At 62.5% G+C, this 14,638-nt stretch overlaps 1 protein-coding gene across 2 annotated transcripts; it reads right to left on the bottom strand.

The window, feature by feature from the left end:
- Positions 1 to 562: 562 nt before the first annotated feature.
- CLCF1 (cardiotrophin like cytokine factor 1) lies at positions 563 to 12,644 on the bottom strand. Of its 2 annotated transcripts, none has more exons than XM_034062439.1 (3): positions 12,597 to 12,644; positions 3,791 to 3,957; positions 563 to 1,090 (listed from the first exon to the last, which is right to left on the bottom strand). In XM_034062439.1, the coding sequence occupies exons 1-3, from the start codon at positions 12,610 to 12,612 to the stop codon at positions 602 to 604; spliced, it is 672 nt and encodes a 223-aa protein (XP_033918330.1). In that variant the 5' UTR covers positions 12,613 to 12,644; the 3' UTR covers positions 563 to 601. The 2 variants fall into 2 exon arrangements, with proteins under 2 accessions (XP_033918330.1, XP_033918329.1); XM_034062438.1 differs by lacking the exon at positions 12,597 to 12,644 and adding an exon at positions 11,710 to 11,849.
- Between the last annotated feature and the right edge of the window lie 1,994 nt (positions 12,645 to 14,638).

Below are 14,638 nucleotides of genomic sequence, written 5' to 3'. Positions count from 1 at the left end.
GACACGAGTGGCTTTGGTGGTGCTTTGGGGTCGGGAGACCCATCCCTTAAGGCACTTGTGATGATGGGGTCATGGGGTGGCTTTGGTGGCACTTTCGCACCAGGAACCCCATCCCATAAGACACAGCGAGGTGATGATGAGGATGTGGAGTGGCTTTGGTGGCACTTTGAGGCCAAGAGACCCATCCCTCAAGGCACAGTGGTGGCACCTGAGGGTCAGAAGACCCATCCCTTAAGGCACTGTTACGGTGGTGGGGTTGTGGTGCCACTTTGGGGTCAGAGCCCCATCTCTGAAGGCACAGTGGTGATGGGGGGGGTGCTTTGGTGATGGTGCTGATGGCGCTTTGGGGTCAGAGCCCCATCCCACATGGTGATGTAAGTGCTGTGGGGTGACTTTGGTGGCACTTTAGGGTCGGGACCCCCATCCCACAAGGCACAAGGGGGTGACAGAGGGGCCATGGGGTGCCTGAAGCAGCATCCTCTCAAGGCGCACTGGTGATGGAGAGGGAACCAGGGTCACTTTGGCAGTGAGGTCCCCCTAAACCACAGTGATGTTCCCTGCACCCCACAGTGCTGATGAGCCCCATCCGCACCCCAGCACCTCAGAACCCCCTGGCCTCCATCCTCAGCGTCACCACCGCGGGCGGCACCTTCTTCTTGAGCCGGTTGAAGTCCTTGGCCGAGCGCCACAACCAGGTCTGCAGCTCCTTCAGCAGCCAGAAGTCATCCATCTTCTTCAGGAAGTCATTGGTGGCCGCGGCACCGGCTTGCGCCGGCGGCTGCGCCGGGGGCCCGGCGGGCAGCGGGTACCCGAGGGAGGACATGACCCCCGCGATGCTCAGCACCAGCCCCTGCAGGCTGGAGCAGAAGTGGCCGAGGCGATGGCGGAGCTCGGCCGTGCCCTGCGCGTCCAGCGCCCGCAGCGAGCACAGCACGCGGCTGTAGGCGCGGTAGTTGGCGGCCAGGCGAGCGTTGTCGGTCAGGCCGCGCCACAGCTCCAGGTCCACCGTGGCGCTGGGCACCCGCTCGGCTCGGGCCAGGCGCGGGGGGTTGAAGTCGGGCTCATTGAATGGGGGGCCCAGGTAGTTCAGCTGGAAGGGATGGGGATGGGATGAGGAGGGGATGGGGGGATGGGTGCAGTGCACTGAGTGGTGCAGCTCGAGCATCCCTGTTCGTGGTCTGCTTGTACCGAGCCTCTGTGTCCCTGCTGCAACCGGTGTCTATGTCCCCCTCATCCAGGTACCCACATCCTTCTCATCCAGGTAACCATGTCTCACTCATTCAGGTACCCACATCCCCCTCATCCAGGTACCCATGTCCTCCTGTCCACATCCCCCATCTCCATGTCCTTCTTATCCAGGTACCCACATCCCCCTCATCCAGGTACCCACATCCCCCTCATCCAGGTACCCACATCCCCCTCATCCAGGTACCCTCATCCTTCTCATCCAGGTACCCACATCCTTCTCATCCAGGTACCCATGTCCCCCTACCCACATCCCCCATTTCCATGTCCTCCTCATCCCAGGTCTCCATGTCCCCCTGTCCCTCACATACCCACCGTGTCCCAGGCTTCTATGTCCCCCAGTTTGGACATGCCCCCCTCTTTCCAGGTCTTCATGCCCCACTGCCCTCCGTGTCCCTTGTCCAATGTCCTGCTTGTCCCAGGTCCCCAAGTCCTTCTGCCCACCTTGGTCCCTGTATCCTCCCTTCCATGTCCCCCAGGTGCACGTGCCCATCATATTCCAGGTCTCTACATCCCACAGTTTGGATATCCCCCCCTCTTTCCAGCTCTCCATGTCCCTCCTTGCCCATCACATGCCCCTTCCCATCAGGTCCCCAGGCTCCATGTCCCATCTCCCTGCCTCCCATGGCCCCAGCCTCTCTGTCCCCATCCCCATCCCACCCCAGGACCCCCTGCCCGTGCCCACAGCTGCAGGCAGACCACCCGAGGCACCCTTGGGTGGGGATGAGCACCCCCATCCTGCACCCAGCCCCACGGCAGAGCCACCCTTGTCACTGCTGCCACCCCAAAGGGCACAGCAGGGCAGAGGTGGAGGAGCCAGTGGGCAGGGACAGGCAGATACTGGCACCCTGCACCCTGCACCTATCTTGCACCCCATCTGTACCCTGCATCCTGCACCCTACCTGTACCCTGCCTGCCCCCTGCCTGTACCCTGCACACTGCCTGTACCCTACCTGCCCCCTGCCCCATACCTGTACCCTGCACCCTGCCTGCACCCTGCTTACACCCTGCACCCATCCTGCACACCCTGCCCGCACCCGGCTCCCTGCCTGCACCCTGCCCGCAGAATGCCTGCACCATGCACCTTTCCTACACCCTGCCTGCACCCTACTTATACCCTTCACTCTGCACCCATCCTGCACACCCTGCACCTATCCTGCACACCCTGCACCCACCCTGCACCCTGCTTACACCCTGCACCCATCCTGCACACCCTGCACCCATCCTGCACACCCTGCCTGCTCCCTGCCCCCTGCCTGCTCCCTGTCTGTGTCCTGCCCGCGCCCTGCCCACACCCGAGGCGGATGAGCCATTTCCTGGCCTGGGGCATGGGTGCACCCATGGGAGCCGCAGAGCCCTGGGCCAGGGCGGTGCCATGGGGCAGGGGCAAGGGAGAGAGAACACATCCGTGCAGGAGGGTGTGGGACACGCGATGGGCAGAGCTGACTGCGCATGGTGGGTGCAGATACCCCCGGTGCACACACATGCATGGGTGTGCGGGCACATGTGTGCAGGCACAAGGATGTACATGTGTGTGCAGGCACAGGGATGCAGGCACACTGATGTACATGTGTGGAGGGCACAGGGGTGCGGGCACAAAGATGCAGGCACAGGGATGCAGGCACAGGGATGTACATGTGTGTGTGGGCACAGGGATGCAGGCACAGGGATGTACACATGGGGAGCACAGGGATGCAGGCACAGGGATGCAGGCACACTGATGTACACCTATGTGCAGGCACACGGACCCAGGAATACTGATGTACAGGTGTGTGAGGGCACAGGGATTCAGGCACACTGATGTACACCTATGTGCGAGCACAGGGATGCAGGTACAAGAATGCAGGCACACTGATGTACACACATGTGCGGGCACAGGGATGCAGGCACAAGGACGTAGATGTGTGTGCGGGCACAGGGATATGGGCACAGGGATGCAGGCACACTGATGTATGTGTGTGTGTGGGCACAGGGATACGGGCACAGGGATGCAGGTACACTGATGTATGTGTGTGTGCGGGCACAGGGGTGCAGGCACAGGGATGCAGGCACAAGGATGCAGGCACACTGATGTACATGTGTGTGCAGGCACAGGGATGCAGGCACAGGGATGCAGGCACAGGGATGCAGGCACAGGGATGCAGGCACACTGATGTACATGTGTGTGTGGGCACAGGGATGCAGGCACAGGGATGCAGGCACACTGATGTACATGTGTGTGCAGGCACACATGCATGCATTCACCCCAGTGCACACCACACACATGTGCACACCCTCCTTTACAGGCAGGCAGGGGGGTCCCTGGCTGCTGGCAATGGGGCAGCCACTCCATCCCCATTCCTATGGGGGGTCTCCACCTTGTGCTACCCCACACTGTGTGTCCCTCCATCCCACCCCCTCCCATCCATCCCATGCCCATTATCGGGGTACACAAGGACACACACACACTGTGTGCAGCGGGTCCGGGTGGGATGCGATGCGCACAGGGAGGATGCAGAGGGGAACCCCCCATTGGTGCTCTAGGGTTCGGGTGCCCCCAACTCACGTAGGTGCCGGCGAGGGTGCGGAGCTGGTGCTCCAGGTAGCGGGTCAGGTCGTAGGTCTTCTGGATGGAGTGGCCGGGGCCCAGCTCCTCGGTGCAGTTCAGCGCCGGCAGCGCAGGCAGGTTACAGAGCGCGGCACAAAGGAACGTGAAGATCCCCCAAGAGTCTCCTGTGGGGACATGGAGCCTCAGTATGGGGGCAAATGGGGACACCTCAATTGTGGGCATGGGGACACCTCAATTGTGGGCATTGGGGCATGTCAGTGTGAGCATGGGGACATCTTGGGTTTGGCCATAGGGACACCCCCGTTGTGGGCATGGGGACACCTCAATTGTGGGCATTGGGGCATGTCAGTGTGGGCATGGGGACATCTTGGGTTTGGCCATAGGGACACCCCAGTTGTGGGCATAGGGACGCATCAGTTTGGGCATAGGGAAACCGTGGGTATGGGGATGCAGAGGGACAGGTTTGGGGATGGGGAAACTCTGAGTGTGGGCATGGGGACCTGTGGGCATGGGGATACCTCAGCTGCGGGCATGGGAACATCTCGGGTTTGGCCATAGAGACACCCCAGTTGTGGGCATGGGGACACCTCAGTTATGGGCATGGGAACAGTCTGATTGTGGGCAGGGGGACACCCTGTCTGTGGGTATAAGGACACCTCGGCTATGGGTATGGGCACCTATGGGCATAGGGACACCTGGCTGTGGATATAGAGACACCCCAGTTGTGGGCATGGGGACACCCTGTTTGTGGGTATAAGGACACCTCGGCTATGGGCATGGGCACCTATGGGCAGGGGGACCTCTGGGCATGGGGACACCCCAGTTCTTGGAATGGGCTCACCCCGGCTCTGGCCATGGCACAAACCCCTTGTCCCGACGCCAAGTGGGGCAACCGAGGCCCGGCCGCTCTGTGCCCATCCCACCCCAATGGAGCAGCTTCCTGGGACCCGGAGCAGCTCGCTCCATAGCACGGCCCCATCAGCCCCCGTTATCCCGGAGCGATGCTGGTGCCGGGGGGGGTCTGACCCCTCTGGGCTCCCCTCCATGCGCTGCAGCAACAATCCTTTATATGGTCTGGAGCGAGCGCAGCTCACGGCATTCCCGTCGGGAACGCCGCGCCTGGGTTATATTTGGGCACGGCACCACCGCAGCCACCAGCACGGGGGCAAGGGGGGACCGAGGGGCCTGGGGGGGGGGGGGGGTGATGGGAACAGGGACACGGAGCTCTGCGGGTCCCCATCGTGGGCAAAGGTCGGGATGGACCCGGCCCCGATTCCCGGCATCGGGATGAGCCCTCGCGCGTCACCGCTCCCCGTCAGCGGCCGCAGGGAGCAGCCAAGAGCCGGTGACGCACGAGGGTCACCCGGGACAGCCGGTGGGGTGAGGGTGTATGGGATGCACCCCATGGGGTGGGAGATGGGATGGGGGTGTATGGGATGCACCCCATGGGGTGGGAGATGGGATGGGGGTGAATGGGATGCACCCCAATGGGTGGAGATGGGATGGGGGTGCCTGGGATGTACCCCAATGGGTGGAGATGGGATGGGGGTGCTTGGGATGCACCTCATGGGGTGGGAGATGGGATGGGGGTGTCTGGGATGCTCCCCATGGGGTGGGAGATGGGATGGGGGTGCCTGGGATGCTCCCCATTGAGTGGGAGATGGGATGGGGGTGTATGGGATGCACCCCATGGTGTGGGAGATGGGATGGGGGTGTCTGGGATGCACCTCATGGGGTGGGAGATGGGATGGGGGTGCCTGGGATGCACCCCATGGGGTGGGTGATGGGATGGGGGAGCCTGGGGTGCTCCCCATTGGGTGGGAGATGGGATGGGGGTGCCTGGGATGCACCCCATGGGGTGAGAGATGGGATGGGGGTGTATGGGATGCACCTCATAGGGTGGGTGATGGGATGGGGGAGCCTGGGGTGCTCCCCATTGGGTGGGAGATGGGATGGGGGAGCCTGGGGTATAGCCTGCGGCCGTGCAACAGGCGTCTCACACCCAGGATACCCCCTGCGGGTGTGCAACGCACTGCCTGTGCCTGTAATACAGCCTATGGCTGTGCAACACACTGCTCGCACTCGAGATACACCCGGGGGTGTGAAACACACTGCCCGTGCCTGTAACACACACTGCGAGTGTGCAACACTGCTCACATGTGCAATACACCCTTTGAGCACACAACACGCTGCTCATGCTTGTATTATGCACTATGGGTGTGCAACACATTGGTTGTACCTGCAGGACACCCTACAGGCGTGCAGCACACTGCTCACACCTGTGATTGATACACCCCACGGGCACGAAACAGGCTTCGCACAACTCTGATACCTACAATGGGAACGCAGCACCGCTTTTGCCTGTAGTACACACTGCAAGCCTGCAACACACCTCTTACTTGTGATCCACCCTATAAGTGTGCAGCGCACTGCTTGTACCTGCAGCACATGCTACAGGCGTGCAATGCATCACACACCAGCATGTGAAGCACCACGTGTGTGGGTGATGGACCATGCAGGGGGCAACACAGTGTGCAGGGGTGTGATACACCACATACGTGTGCAACACACCACATACGTGTGCCATACAACATACAGGTATATCATAAACATATAGGTGTGCAATACACCATATAGATATGCCATACCTCATAGATGTATGCAATACACCACATAGGTGTGCCTTATACCACATATGTGTGCCATACAAGATATAGATGTGCCATACACCATATAGGTGTGCCATACACCACATACATGCACCATACACCATATAGATGCACCATACACCACATAGGTGTGCCATACATCACATAGATGCACCATACACCACATAGGTGTGCCATACATCACGTAGATGCACCATACATCACATACGTGTGCCATACATCACATAGATGCACCATATACCACATAGGTGTGCCATACATCATGTAGATGTGCCATACATCACAAACATGTGCCATACATCACATACATGTGCCATACACCACATACATGTCCCATACATCACATACGTGTGCCATACATCACATACATGTGCCATACACCACATAGGTGTGCTATGCATCACATACATGAGCCATACACCACATACGTGTGCCATACATCGCATACATGTCCCATACATCACATACATGTGCCATACATCACATACACGTCCCATACACCACATACACATCCCATACACTCTATAGACACTCCATACCCCATACATGCATACCCCCACACCCCCCATACACGTGACCCATCCAAGCATGCCACCTCTCACCACACCGGTGCTGACCCGCGGCGCCCACGTGACGCGCGGTGACACGTGTGTGACACACGTGTGACGCACGGGGCGCAGCCGGTGCCGGTGCCGATGCCTGGTGCGTGCGAGCGCGGCGGGGCCCGTTCCGGTGACTCACCCGCCCCCGGTGTTTGCCTTGGCCCGACCCTCGCCCGCCGCCGGCTCCGCTTCCCAGAGCGGGATTTGCACCGGTGCCGGTGCCAAAGCAAACACAGCCGGGATGGGAAGGATGGGAGATGATGGGGGGGGAACCGGGAACGGGATGGAGCTGTGGCTGCTGTGGGAAGGGGCTGAGGAACAGGGGGGAGGATGAGGAACAGGCCGGGTGGAGGTGGTGGTGGCCATGGCACAGACTTGGCCATGGCACAGCAGTCATGGTGGCCATGGCACAGTGGTGTCCATAGGACAGACATAGCCATGGCACAGCAGTCATGTTGCTCATGGCACCATGGTGGTCATGGCCATGGCCTTGGCAAAGACATAGCCATGGCACAGCGGTGATGGTAGCCCTGGCATCATAGTGGCCATGGCACAGTGGTACCCATATGACAGACTTGGCCATGGCACAGCAGTGATGGTGGTCATAGCACCATGGTGGTCATAGCACAGTGGTGGCCGTGGCAAGGACATAGCCATGGCACAGCAGCAATGGTGGCCCTAGCAATGTGGTGGACATGGCACAGCGGTGTCCATAGGACAGACATGGCCATGGCACAGCAGTCGTGGTGGCCATGGCACCATGGTAGCCATGGCCATGGCCTTGGCAAGGACATAGCCGTGGCACAGCGGTGATGGTAGCCCTGGCATCATAGTGGCCATAGCACAATGGTGCCCATAGGACAGACATGGCCATGGCACAGCAGCCATGGTGGTGGTCATGGCACAGTGGTGGCTGTGGCACAGCCATGGCACTGCTGGTGGCTACAGCACCATGGTGGCTGTAGCACACACATGGGCATGGCACAGCAGTGATGGTGGCCCTGGCACCACAGTGGCCATGGGACAGTGGTGTCCATAGGACAGACATGTCCATGGCTCAGCAGTGATAGTAACCATGGCACACTGGTGGCCATGGCACTGACATGGCTATGGCAAGAACCTGGCCATGGCAGAGCAGTGACAGTGACAATGCCACAGCACTGATGGTGGCTGTAGCACCTTGATGGCTGCAGCACAGCCATGGCACAGAGTGGCACAATCATGGCCCTGGCACAGTATTTGCCATGGCACCATAGTGGTCACGGCACAGCACTGACAGTGGCTCTGCCACCACGGTGCCCCTAGCACCCCAACAATGGTGGCCATGGCACAGTGCTGCCCATAGCCCCATGGTGCCCATAGCACATCCCTGGCAAGGCACTGCCGTTATCCCTGCAGCCATGCAGGGAGGAGGGAGCACAGTGGGGCCAGCACAGCTGGATCCCGGTGATGTCGGCAAGGAAGAGCCCGAGGGTTTCAAAACCGACCCTGGAGCATGGCCAGGATGCTCCCAACCCACGTAAGCAGCTCATGGAGCGGCTGCCCAGGGTCACTGCATCACCCCATGGCACCCACAGCGAGGGGAGGGTGTTGGGTACCAGTGTGTGCCAATGGGTACCACGGGCATCCCTGATGTGTGTGGTGGTGGGATGGCGGATGGAATCCGCCATCCCACCACCACACACAGCAGGGATGCCCGTGAAGCCTTCCATCTCCCCCCATTCCGAGATGGGAATGCCGCCACGGAGCCGGGTGAGCTGTTCCCTGGGCATGCTGTGGGCAGAGCCGAAGAGGTCAGGAGTGACCACAAAGCTTCCCAAAAGGCCCTTTCCCGAAAGCCTGCTGGGGGTGGCAATAGGGAAAAGGGGGGGATCCTCAACACTGGAGCTGCTGGGCTCCAGTGGGATCACTGCCGTGGCACTGGGGATAAAGGATCCTCAGTGCAACCCTTTCTATTTCACAGAGCCACAGGGTTAGGGGTGGTGATGCTCAATTGGGCAAGGACAGACACCATTGTCATCAGGCTGGTGGCGTTTAACCCCACTGTGGCATCATATGGGCTCATAGGGGGGCCATGAGGATGCTCGTGTGCCCCGTAGTCAAGCATCAGTGTCACTGATGTCCCTGGTGGCATTTAACCCCATTGTGGCATCCTATGGGCATAGCAGGAGCCTATAGTGGGGCCATGAGGATGCTCATGTGCCCCATAGCTAAACATCAGTGTCGCTGATGTCCCTGGTGGCATTTAACCCCATTGCAGCATCAGACAGGCACAGAAGCAGCCCATAGTGGGCACATGAAGATGCTCACCTACCCCATAGCCATTGGTGGCACCGATGTCCCCAACCAGTCACCCGCATCACCACCAGCATCCCACCCATGGGCTCTGCCTCCCATCCCATTGGGTACCACCTGCCTGCTCCCATCCTAATCACCACCATCAGCCCTTCCCATAGACCCCACTGGGCCCCTCATGGCCCAGCCAGCCCTCTGTGGGGGGGACCCACGCACAGAACACATGGCCCCGTCCCCCCCTCCGCGGCCGTGCCTGCGCTCGCAGTGTTTACATCCTGTCTCCTCCGTGTGTTTATAACTGCGGCCGCGCACGGGAGACTCCAGCGAGGCCGTAATGAGCTGGGCCTGGAATTCCCATCCGGCTCCAGCCCAACGGCACGATGGAAACACCCCCGCCGGCAGGGGACGGGGGGGCCGGGCCCCCTAATCCCAACCAGACCCCGCTGCCCTGCACGCACATCCAGCCCGCAGCGGGGACGGCACCTAGGAGCTGGGGGAGGCATCCTGGTCGGCTTCCCTGCATCCCGATGGGGACATGAGAGCCTGGATGGGGCTCCAGTGGAGCAGGGGACTCACAGTGTTTGTCTATGGGGCACTGAAGAGCTTTGGTGGCATATGCCGGTACCCCAGACCCACTGCCATCACCGCTGGCATCGCCCAGCCAAGAGCCACCATCATCAGTGTGGGACCAGCAGCTCTCAATAGCCATGTCCTGACAGCCAAACCAGCCCCATGTGTACCTACAGCACCCACCACTATCAACATGGGACCAGCAGCTCTCAATAGCCATGTCCTGACAGCCAAACCAGCCCCATGTGTACCTACAGCACCCACCACTATCAACATGGGACCAGCAGCTCTCAATAGCCATGTCCTGACAGCCAAACCAGCCCCATGTGTACCTACAGCACCCACCACCATCAACATGGGACCAGCAGCTCTCAATAGCCATGTCCTGACAGCCAAACCAGCCCCAAGTGTACCTACAGCACCCACCACCATCACCATGGGACCAGCAGCTCTCCGTGGCCACATCCTGATCCCCAAACCAACCCCCTGTGTCCCCACAGCACCTTGGCCAAGCCCAGGCCACCTCCATCACCCACCAGCCACGTGCCCCGGCACCGCCGGCGCTTTGCCGGCACAAGCCAAACCGGCTGCTCCCCAGATGTGCCATCTGCTCCATATCGGGGTGCTGGTGATGCCCAACAACTCACGGCACCCTATGCAATACAACGGGGTGCCCATAGCACAGCACAGAGGGTCCGTATGGGGGGGGGGATGTGTGGGGTGATTTATGGGTCCATGGAGCTCAGTGCCACTTAGCAGGGCATAAATCTCCCCCCAGCCCGGCCCTGTAAGCAGAACCCTTCGCATTTCCCTTCGGAGGCTGCTCGCTTAATGCAGCCCAGATGTGCGCCGCCACCGTGCCCCGGCAGCCGGCTCGGTAGGAACGGGACCCCGGGGTCCCCGGGCGAGGCTGGGGTGATCCCGGCTGCGGATACCCCAGCACGGGGCAGCGGGGCCGGTGCCGGCCGCGCTGTCCCCCTAAAGCCGCATCGGGGCTCTGCGCCCCCCGTCCCGCAAGGCCCCGGTCCCGGTTGTACCGTCCAACGGGGCCGGAGGGAACGGGAGGGCAATGGAGGCTCCGGGGCTCCCGGCCTCGCTTTTCCGGTTCCCCGGCGCTCGCCCCGCTTTGCCCCGTCCTGCGTCAGCGCCGGAGCCGCGGCCAAACCCGGCTCCGGCCTCGTGGTGCCCGGCCCCGGTCCCACCGGGATTTGACCTTTTAAGGGGTTTTCCAGCCCTTTCCCGCAGGGGGATCCCCGCATCCCGCAGTGCCCGAGGCCCCCGTGGAGGCCGAGGGGGACAAACCCATCCCACGGCCGCAGCGGGGACGTGTCCTCCGCACCCCGATATCCCGCAGGAATCTCGCTCGTTCCAACCAACGCGTTCCCGAATGGAGCCCCGAAATCCAGCCCCGGGGCAGGAAAAGGACCATTTCCGACCCCCCCCCCTAAATCCCAACGACTTTCGTTTTCCTCCCCTTCTTGTCAGTGCTGGGCTTTAATTCTCCGTGCTCAGCGGCCGTTCCCTCCCTGGTAATCACAAACATGCATGGAAAAGAGGGAAGGAGAGAAAGGGAAGGGGGGAAAAAAAAACCCACCCCCAACCAACCAAATAAACCCAAAACCAGGGGAGGAAAGGGGGGGGGGAAGCCTTAAATCAATGCCAAAAGCGAGCCAGACGTTTTAATCACATCAAATTGAAATCAGCAGCGGCTCGGAAAGGCAAACCCCCCCCTTTCCCCCATAGCAAACAGAGCAGCCCCCAGCCCCGGCCCCGCTCTTACCTGAGAGCTCCCCAGCAACATTTAGCATAGTCGGGGTGCAGGGAGAGGGTTTTGGGGGGCCAGAAGGAGCAGAGGCCAAGCGGGGGCAGCCCGAAGCAGGGGCTCGGCGCTGGCTCCGGCCGCTGCCCTGGCTCGCTTTGGCTTTGGGGTTGGGTTTGGTGCTTTTCTTTTCCTCCTCCTTGTCCCTGTTTGTTTTGGTTTGTGCTTCTTGGGGGTGAAGTGGCCAAAAAGCAAAGAAAAGGAAGTTTGGGGCTGGGTGTGTTTGGAGGTGGTTGGAGGGGGGGGGAGGTTGGGTTTTGGGGACGGGGTCGCACCAATGCTCCGGTTGCTTTCGTTCGCTGCTGTATCCCCCCCCCGGCTCCCTTCTCTTTTCCACCTCCTTTGCTTTCCTCTTTTGATTGGTGTCCAGGAATGCGAGGATAAAACCCGGAGCGCTTTCACCCTCCCCGCGCTGCCGCCTCCCTCGTCCTCCTTCGGTTCCCCTCCTTCTTCCCCTCCCGATTCCAGTGTTAAGCAGAACCAGGTTGCTCTCAAGAATGTATTTGATGGCATTTGTACACAAGAGCAGGCTCCATTCATTCCCTCCCCTCTCCTTCGCCTTCTCTCCCGGCCTTTCTCCCCCCCGCCCCATTCCCTTCGCCTTCCTCCCCATCCCCGGGGTCCCGGTGCCGAGGTGGGAAGCTGGAACCGAGCCTCGGTGCGGTGGGGAGAGAACGGGAAGGGGGAGAAGGGGAAGGGGGGGATCCGGGGGTGCTGCCCCCCGCTTCCCGTTCGCTCCCTCCCTTCGGTTCTGGCTCCCGCACGGCTTTTGTTAGCGGCCGGTGCGGGGCCGGTGCGGCGGGGCCGGGATCGGGATGGGGATGGGGGGGGGGGGGGATGTCCCGTACCTGCTCGCAGCTCCATGCGGGACGGGAGCGGGGCGGGGGGTGCGTGCTCGGGGCTGCCCCGGTTCGAGGCTGCGGTCCCGCACACCGGACCGGCACCGGGACCGCGGCTCCCATTTGCTGCCCGGAGCCCTCCTCGCTTCCTCTCCTCCCGACGCACGGAGGAGCCGCCGCCGCCGCACGCCGAGAGCCCGGTCCCCCGGGGAGGGGAGGGGGGGGACGGACGGGGAAAGGGGGGGGGGGTCCAAGGAAAGGAAGGGGGGGGGCGAGGTGCGGAGGAGCCCGGACGGGAAAGGGGGGGAACGGGGGGAGGGGGGTGCCAGCCTGACCCCCCCCCCCAAACCACCACCGACCGCCCCCCCGGGACCGGGGAGGAGCGGCGGGGACGGGAACCGGGAGGGGGGGGTTGAGGTCCTCGGTGAGGGGTTCCCGAGGGGGGGGCACGGACAAACGGAGCCCCCCCCTACCCTCTCCAACCCCCGGTGCTCCGGTTCGGCGGGGACGGGACGGGGCGGCCGCAGGTGAGCGGGGCCCGGCGAGGGGAGCGCGGCCGTCGGGGCTCGGTGGGCTCCGATCGCGACGCAGCGATAGAAGCGGAGCCCGCACCGGGGCTCATGGGTGGAGGGGACGGAAGCCCCCGGCCCCGCACCGCAGACCCCCCCCTTCCAAAGCCGCCGTCCCGCATCTGACGACCCCGTTAAGACGAACCCCGATCGTGCGGGGGGAGCTTGGCCGTGACCGCGGGGCTGAACGCGCTGCAAACCCCGTGCCCTGCCCCGCACCGCGTTTTGGGGGGACCCCCCCCCACGTCCCCTTCCCCTCCGGACCCACCCGTGGGTGCTGCCACGGAGCCGAAGGGAACAGAAGGGAACCGGGTGTCCCCCCCCCGAAATAAGGGGCTTTGTCTAAAACAAAGGCGCTGGGAGCGCCGGGAGGTCCGAGCCGCATTCGTGTCGGCCCCAGCCGGGTCCGAGCGGTCCCGGCTCCGTTCCCGGCCGCGCTCGCATCCTCCCGGCTGGACCCGGGGTGCGGAGGAGAGGGGTGAGCGCTTGGAGCGGTGCCACGATCCTGCCCTGCGCTAAATCCATCGGGATCCCGAGCGGGGTTAGGGACAGCCGGGAGGGGTAAACCCCACACGGACACACACAGAGCGGCCGGGGGGATTTATGGGGTGGGAAGCATGGATTCAGGGGGTATCCATGAGGAAGCACCCAACACATGTGCACCAGGGCGATGGGGGGGGGGTCCTCAGGGGGCTGCTCCAACCCATTGAGACACAGAGGGAGGAAACAGCTCTCGGGTGCTGCAGCCTCATGGGTGACAGAGGGGTCGGTGCTGCCCCAGCTCCAGACTGGGAATGCCGCATCCTCCCTCCACAGCAGCCTGTGGAAGAGGGGGGGGGGGTCCCCACTTCCAGCCCTGCACCGCATGGGGCCATTCCCGGTGCAGGGGATCTGGTTTCTCCCTTACCCTGAGCCAAGAGCCCCCTGCCAGCAGCGCGGAGCAGCCTCCACGGCCTTGGATGGGGATGGGGATGGGGGGGGTTCTGCCTGCTCTGCCCCCTCCCAACAACCATCATCGAGGTGGGTTCTGGTGGGGTTTCCAGCTCTGCGGCTGCAGGAATCACCTGGGAAAGGGGAGGAAGAGGAGGGTGATGGAGACGGGGGACACGGCACAAGCCCCCCTCCATCACCCGGTGCCTTCCCTTTGGGTCCCGTGTCCCGGGACAAGGGGGGCGCAAGGCACTGGAGGGCTGGGAAGCAGCATCCTCATCCTCCTCATCCTCATCCTCATCCTCCTCATCCTCATCCTCCTCCTGCTCCCCAGGCCCCGATCCAGCCCCGGGGGGGGGGATACGGGGCCCTGCTGCCCCCGGGACACGTCACCAGCGCGGAGCTGACCTCACCTCCATCCCCGCCGGCGCCGCCGCCTCCCACTGCTGCCCTTTGCGGCCGCTGCTCCCTGGCTGCATTCCCGAGGCCCTGCCTGCTCCTACCTGCTCCTTCCATGGCCTCCAGCACCACCCATGGGGGTGCCCCCAAGGA

Source organism: Melopsittacus undulatus, chromosome 4 (assembly GCF_012275295.1).
Source record: "Melopsittacus undulatus isolate bMelUnd1 chromosome 4, bMelUnd1.mat.Z, whole genome shotgun sequence".
Taxonomy (NCBI): Eukaryota; Metazoa; Chordata; class Aves; order Psittaciformes; family Psittaculidae; genus Melopsittacus; species Melopsittacus undulatus.
Note: the sequence above shows the minus strand (reverse complement) of the source record. Positions and strands in the feature narration are given on the sequence as shown.

Coding starts and splice junctions, on each gene's coding strand:
- CLCF1 (XM_034062438.1), bottom strand. CDS start 11,737: ATGCTAAATGTTGCTGGGGAGCTCTCAG. Junction 3,958..11,709: donor TGTTGCTGGGGAGCTCTCAG/GTAAGAGCGGGG, acceptor ATGTCCCCACAG/GAGACTCTTGGGGGATCTTC. Junction 1,091..3,790: donor GCACCCTCGCCGGCACCTAC/GTGAGTTGGGGG, acceptor CATCCCTTCCAG/CTGAACTACCTGGGCCCCCC.